The sequence below is a fragment of the Labeo rohita genome, chromosome 9 (assembly GCF_022985175.1).
Source record: "Labeo rohita strain BAU-BD-2019 chromosome 9, IGBB_LRoh.1.0, whole genome shotgun sequence".
NCBI lineage: Eukaryota > Metazoa > Chordata > Actinopteri > Cypriniformes > Cyprinidae > Labeo > Labeo rohita.
Genome location: NC_066877.1, coordinates 40,295,880 through 40,303,264, shown reverse-complemented (window position 1 = coordinate 40,303,264; position 7,385 = coordinate 40,295,880). Strand labels below are relative to the sequence as shown.

At 41.2% G+C, this 7,385-nt stretch overlaps 1 protein-coding gene across 1 annotated transcript; it reads left to right on the top strand.

Moving 5' to 3' along the window:
* The first annotated feature begins 3,446 nt into the window (after nt 1–3,446).
* On the top strand, nt 3,447–7,257 carry cldn10b (claudin 10b). The gene is made up of 5 exons (XM_051119336.1): nt 3,447–3,738; nt 4,482–4,643; nt 4,765–4,846; nt 4,936–5,040; nt 6,622–7,257. Exons 1-5 carry the CDS (start codon nt 3,519–3,521, stop codon nt 6,773–6,775), a joined length of 723 nt encoding a protein of 240 aa, XP_050975293.1. The 5' UTR covers nt 3,447–3,518; the 3' UTR covers nt 6,776–7,257.
* The last annotated feature ends 128 nt before the right edge of the window (nt 7,258–7,385 follow it).

The window sequence follows — 7,385 nt, the reverse complement described above, 5'->3', positions numbered from 1 at the left end:
CTGTTCAAAATGTATCCCTTTCTGTTGATTGGAATTTTGTCACCTCTTCATTCCTGGAATGTGATTGGCCACTTGTGTCTGAGGTGGCCATGGTGTTGCCGCCCTAGTGTGAAACTCATTTGCATACATTACACAGAAAGGTCTTTACCTGCTAAACCATTGCTGCCTGGCGCACCTTCTCCAGTGCTTATTAATTGGCAGGCTGTAGGGTCATCAACCATCGTTGATGTTTCGCCTCTTTAAACCCTAACTCCTCCTGATGGGGGGGCAATGACAGGGATGTCTTCTTGTCACCCCACTGCAGCATGCCTCTGTGCTAGGTGGGGCCCCAACACATGTCCTTCCTCTTTATACAAATGCTTCTGTTCTCGGCTTCTTCAGCCAGATCGTTGAGGGCCTTCTGAAGGCGTGCTGCAGACACTCCCGGATCTCTCATGAGGTGGACAGCTGATGTCCCCACAAAGCTGCAGCAACCCATCTCTACCGGCTAAATGGTGGTTCTCCATCCTGCCTCCCTGCACTCAGCCACAAGCCTCTATCTCAGCCTCTTCTTCTCCCATTTGGCCTCCGACCCTGCCTCCCATGGAATGGTTAACTCAGCGAGGAGTAGAGTTTTGGATGTGCTGGACCACATCACAATGTTTGAATGCAGACTTGTGCTGGTGATCTTGGTGGAGCTTCCTGCCAAGGTTGACTTTCAAGGTGCAGTCCTGGGTCATGAGGGCTGATCTCCGTGGTACTCTCGGAGTAGCACTTGTGCCACCTTCTGTGCCTTAAACAAACTGGACGTGACAGTCTGCTGGTGCGGAATGCCTTCTGCTTGCTTCCTACTTCTGTCTCTCCAGGATCTCTGCCAGCCTTCTAGGGACCTGGTCATACCGCCATCTGTAGAGGCCTTGGGAGAGTGCTGTCTTGCAGCCTGACAAAATGTGGTGGAGGCTTACACTCATGGTGTTGCAACGAGAACAGCATTCCTCCTTGCCTAACCACAGGTGCAGGTTCCATGGACAAGGGAGTGTGTCGTACATCACCCTAATAAAAAAACTGAGCCTTCCCTGCGGAATCTTCCAGAGGTCTGCCAGGTTGATGTTTCTAGCAACTACGGTCTCTCATGTCATCCAGTTCCCCTGGCATCCTTTTGATGCTCGTTCTCCCTGTTTGTCACCTCAACAACAAGCTGGTTTTGGACAAGAGCATTAGGATTTCTCCATGCCCAAGGCCTGCCCTTCCTACTTGGACTTTGCCAGTGATCTCTTTTTGCTGTAGCGTTCTTATCGCCTGGTCAACCTTGGCGTGGACTTTCATAGAGTAGAGTACAAAGTTAGTGTCTTTAAAGGGGACATTGGATGCAAAATTCAGTTGAACTATCATATATTAATTCTGCAATATGTTAATGGGCCTGTTCCCGTGAACCGTTATGTTAACAGTCAATGGCCATTAACGTAAACTGTACTTTGTCTGAGGGTAAAGTGAATGTGTTGCAGTTTACATCCATTTAAGAGCTCCAAACATAGGTATGAATGGATTTGGATAGATCTTTGTAGCCGTTCTTTGTTTCGGCCACTGCTGCTGCATCCGGAGGTCCTAAGGAATTTTTATGTCAGTCTTTCCCTAACCCTTAAGAGTGGGTTTGGTAGTTATATGGTCAACTTGTAGTCCAATGAGAAGTCTTCACTAGGCAGTGGTGGCTGCAGAAGGTCTCCCTTCCTGTCCTGCATGAGGTGTCTGGCAGTTGTCTTAGCGTGTTAACTGATGTTACTCCACTGGTCCCTTGAATCAAACTGGAATCAAACTTAAATCAAACAGGTCCCTGGAATACCATCTTGATGGTTGTTCACCACACAAGTTTGCAACATCAAGCAATATAGCATAATTGTACAGACAAAATAATTGGAAGGAACTGACAGCGGAAGCCTTGCACTTTCACAGTAAAAATAACATTAAATTGCGGGGGAAAATAAAAAAAAAAGGTTTTTAATTATGTTGTTGTTTTTTTAAAACTAAAAGCCTTGACAGAAACACTTTTGCATATTCACAGTAACATTCCTGTCAACCCCTAGCGGGCTAATTACCATTATTAATAAACTTAAAATGACTAATAATGAAAAACACTAAGAATGATGACATGGAATTCTGTCCCAACAAACCCTGCGGCTCTGTGATTCTGATATAATGTGTTTTAGAAAGCTTTTTCCTCATGTATCCATTCTCAAACTTCTTGGACCAGTGAGGTAATGAGTGGAACAGTTTAAAAGAAATGTGACCTGTTCAGGTCAGTATTAGAGTAATGGTTTCTCTTTGAATGAGTAACCAAACTCTTAGAATCATTAAGTGGTGTCCTTTGTCACACATAGCAACCATTATAACTGTGGGACACATACCCTCTAAATTTAAACATTCACTTTTAGTTACACACATCATTTAGATCAGGGATGGGAAACTCCAGTCCTGGAGGGCCACTGTCCTACAGAGTTTACTTGCATCTGTAACTGAATCAAACCTGCCTGCAATTTTCAAGAAATCCTGAAGACGCTGGTTGGATTTTTTTAGATGTGTGTGATTAGGGATGGAGCTCAACTCTGCAGGACAGTGACCCTCCAGGACCAGAGGTTGCCCATCCTTGAGTCAGATAGACTGAATGAGCCCATGCCTTAAGATCGCCCAAAACACACTTTTGAAGTCTTAGGGTGTATTCACACCAGGAATGTCTGCTAGTTCACTAGCTTTGGTCCGGACCAAAAACAATGTTGATTTTTTTTGTTTGGTGTGGTTCGCTTTCACACTGCCCTTTTTGCAAGTGAACCAAAAACTGTAAACAAAACCACACGTGTGCTTAAGGTCATCCATTCATTGGTTCATCCATTCAACCGTACCAGAGTTCATTTGAAACCAGACCAAGACCATCTTATCAGCTGGGTCTCGGTACAGTTGTTTGGTCCACACCCGAGTGCAATTGCTGTATTAACACCTGCCCAAAAGATCTGCACCAAGGGGGGAAACGAACTTGAGTTTGATTCAATCGAACCAAATGAGACAGGTGTGAATACACCCTTAAGGTTGCACTACAACTCACACTGATGAACTGGTTTGGGTTGTGTACTTAGAAAACACAGTGACGGATCCTGATAAGTGTGAAAAATCTCTCTACCTCTACACACCACAGCTTATTCTGATGGTGTTAAAATCAACATAAATCAGATTTATAATTAACAATTATTGTTATGGAACATTGTTGATAGATGAAATGTTCATATAATCTTTTTGATCTTTTCATTTATTGGCCATTTTTTAACAGATTATCAAGAAGGTTAATAATATTGATATTGAAAATAATAATAAAAAGTCCTGGTATTACTTTCCTCTGCCTCCTTTTACCTGCTGCATTCAATCTTACGTTTGGCACACCCTCTCAGTGCAGTGTCAAATGAGAATATATTACCCAGCTGATGTAATGCACTTACTAAACCTGGACAATAAGCTGGAGAACCACAGGAGTGACGGAGAACTTAACAGGGACAATGAGTAACATGGCAAGAGAGATACTGGCGTTCATACTCACTACCTCGGGTTGGGTGCTGGTGTCCTCCACCTTACCTACAGACTACTGGAAGGTGTCTTCGATCGACGGCACGGTTATCACCACAGCCACCTTCTGGTCCAACTTGTGGAAAACATGTGTGACTGATTCAACTGGAGTCTCCAACTGCAAAGACTTCCCTTCAATGCTGGCACTGGACGGTCAGTAAATCGTTTTATCTAGACAGATTTTCAATCATCTTAGATCATGCTGGAGAACATGATCTTCAGATTTTCTTCACGTAGCTTGAGTGCTGCCAAGACACCAAATACTGACACATTGTCACATGCTAATAATGGTTTAATGCAGTAGTAATAAATCAATTCTACGTAATAAATTCAGTAGTAATTTTAGGCATCATTTCCCAACTGTGTATATGTTTTAATCATTATATAATATATTTTAATATAATATTTATTTAATGATACACATGTGAAATATTTGAGAAGACATATATGGCTTGAATTTCATCACATCAAGATTATTTTTACTAGGAATAATTCTCTCAACAGAGTTGGACGCTTGTGCAGTTGTAAACTCACAACAGTGACTCTTTTCCTTCCAACATGTCAATGTTTAGCACTATTCAAAAAGCTGAGGGCAATAAATTAGATGCAGTTATCTTGAGGCTGTTTTCCATTCATTCAGTAGCATTTGTGGGTTAACTAGTGAGCTAATATTTGCCCAGACAATAGTTAAAAAAGCATGTTTGTGGATACCAGTCTGCTTTTCCATGACTCTCAAGGACAGACATCAGAGAAAGAGCTCGTTCTCTACTACTTGTTCATCAGTTTAAATAAATTAATTAATCAGCCATTTCAGTGCTTTTGATAAACGCGTCTAAAATGAATAATAAAGTGACTGAGAGTGTTTATTGTTTCACATGTTTTTTGCTGTTGATCAGGTTATATTCAGGTGTGTCGGGGACTGATGATCGCTGCAGTGTGTCTTGGTTTCTTTGGATCGATCTTTGCTCTGATCGGCATGAAGTGCACTAAGATCGGTGGTCCTGACCAAACCAAAGCCAGAATCGTCTGCTTGGCTGGCCTCACCTTTATTTCTACTGGTGGGTTATACATCTCTCATATGAACAACAATATTATTCACAGCTGGAAATGCCTAGTGCTGTACTAGAATATATATAATGACACAGTATTGCCCTAACTTGTGCCTATTGTTCCTCGCAGGTCTGTGTTCTCTGAGCGCCTGCTCTCTGTACGCTCACAGGATCACGTCCGAGTTTTTCGACCCCATGTTTGTTGCGCAAAAGTATATATCTATTTTTTTTCCCACCAACTTTTGTCTGACAGAAGGTGAGTGTAAAGATGTTGCTGATGAAATGCTGTGCTTCTTGTCAGGTATGAACTGGGTGCCGCCTTGTTCATCGGCTGGGCCGGATCGACACTGTGTATCCTGGGAGGGGCACTTTTCTGCCTGTCGCTGTCTGATGGCATGATCAGCAAGTAAAGGGCTAAACATTTGTAATATTTGAATATGAGTATGATTACATGACAATGATGTACTAAAAATGCACATGTTTTTCCTTTGCATTATTGAAAAGCTCGGTGACAACATTGTCAAAATGGTCCCTGTTCACATGGATCAGTAAAAACAACAAAAAACACTGTATTATGCATGCCAGGCCAGTAGTTTATGATTTCGTTTTGTAAAGAAACACCAGGGTTGCCAGGTTTTCACAATAAAACCCGCCAAATTGTTACTCCAAACTAGCCCAAAAGTAGCCCAATCACGTTTCAAGGGAGGTCCCCTGGTAAAAATTGTGTTTTAGGGGGTAAAATACACGTTTTGTGGTGGGCTTCATCTGGTAAAATTAGCATTCCAGGGGCTAAATATTACCTTATTGGGGTCGCGTCAATGGACATGAAAAACAACCCATGGCAACAATATGAAAGTAGACCGATTCGACTTGGCAACACTGAGAAACACATGGCCTCATTTATGAAACACGAGCAGAACAAACCAAGATATGACTTGGTACACCTGCTCCCTACCAAGTGTGAATGCTGCATAAAACGTTCTAAAACTTTTTGTTGCACTATCATAATAATACTTCACAAGTTAATTTGCCCTGTCTCTTTTTTTTTGATAAGTGTTTAACCATTAATCATCACTGTTGCTTTTTACCCAGCCGTCCAATCAGTGGAGGAGGGGCGGGACAAATACTAGACCAACCTACTTGTACAGTGATCGAACAATAGAGAATTAAATATTGCTGCATTTTTATATTCAGCAATGTTCTTCAAAATAATATACTTGTAATGCATTACTCCCGTGGATATTTCAAATCATCAAAGCATCTCAGCTGGAAAAACACTGTACCACCAAAGCGTTCTCAAGCGCCACCAACCGGCTCTTTTGCAGAAGAGCACCTGACATTTTTTTTCAGCTTGCCAAAAATGCATTGGTGGACACACTTTATTGAATATTTATTGTTGGGCACATGGCCTATAAGTCTTTTTTGCATTTATGCAATATACTGGAGCCAAACCTGAGACGGGAGTAATTTACGCAGTTGTAATTCACAGGCTAGGATTATGCGAATTGTGAATGACTGTGCACACACAGCCTACTTACGAATGTTTGGAAATCATTAGCATATACACTTTTAACTATCAAATCTGATGTTTAAGAAGTGTTTGTGACTCCAGAGGAGAGTTTTCAGAAAGGTCTGTTTTACGAGCAAATAACTTCAAATTTACATATATATTTATGCAAGTTTCACGAATGAGGCTCACTACGTGCACGTGGCTACAGACTGAAGATGTAATACGCATGTGCATGACGTCTTTTTTTTGTTTTTACAAATTTGCATATGATGATGGCATAATTGTCTTGCACTTTGAAACCCGTTTTCGAAAGTTTGTTTTCAGGCATGGTGTGTCATGTAAATGCCCACTAAGATACAAGGTCCAAAAAATTGTATTGAAATGTTTGATTTGGTTTTTGACCCAAACTATGAATTATTTATGGTCACCTAACATTATTAACAGATGATGATTATATTATTTTATCCCTTTCAACAGTTCGCAGTATCCATCGGACAGAAGAGCTTTTGTCAACAGCGGAGCATCTTTAACGTCTCGTCCGATGCCACAGAGTCAGTCGTCGCACACCAGGAGACCTCCGCCTGAATACAGCAGCACTCCCCAACACTTTGACAAAAACGCCTACGTATAACACACACTGCTGACTTCAGCCATTCACGTCTCAATCACGTCTCCCTCTGATGTGTAATATTTCTCAGTAGCTCGTTTAGTGCCTTTGGATGGCCAGCTCAGATGACTTGTACAGATGCTGTGATTGAAGTTTCGGTCAGGATTATTATTTGCATTCAAAGTTATCTTGAAGACTCTGGCATATCTAATTAATGTTTACGCAGCGCTGTATGAGATTATGTCATCTGTTGATAGACCAGTTTGGGTGACTTATTCATTCCAGGCAGTATATGGTAGCTGATCATGATTTTGAGTAGGTTCAAAGCAGGCCAGACTGAATTATGTTTCAGGAAACTATCAAATGAAATGACACATCAGTAAAGATTTGAGTGTAAATATTGTCTAAATTTCTAACATTGAAGATTGTGTAGCCTATATTGCCAAGTCTCAGTCATTATTGTGATTAGGAACAATGTGTTTTTTGTTTATGTTTAATAAATATGAATATAAAGTTATAATTGTTACAATATATTATTGGTACATACAACAACAGTCTGCAACAGAGTGTGTAACAGCTGCGTGTGCTGCTGAATTCAAGTAGCACTGCATCTATATTTCTCTGTCAGACACAC

Excerpts from the sequence above, each read along its gene's own strand:
- cldn10b (XM_051119336.1), top strand. The coding sequence starts at position 3,519 with ATGAGTAACATGGCAAGAGAGATACTGGCGTTCATACTCACTACCTCG. Across the intron at positions 4,847-4,935 it reads CCCATGTTTGTTGCGCAAAA|GTATGAACTGGGTGCCGCCT; the intron begins GTATATATCTAT and ends GCTTCTTGTCAG. Across the intron at positions 5,041-6,621 it reads TCTGATGGCATGATCAGCAA|TTCGCAGTATCCATCGGACA; the intron begins GTAAAGGGCTAA and ends CCCTTTCAACAG.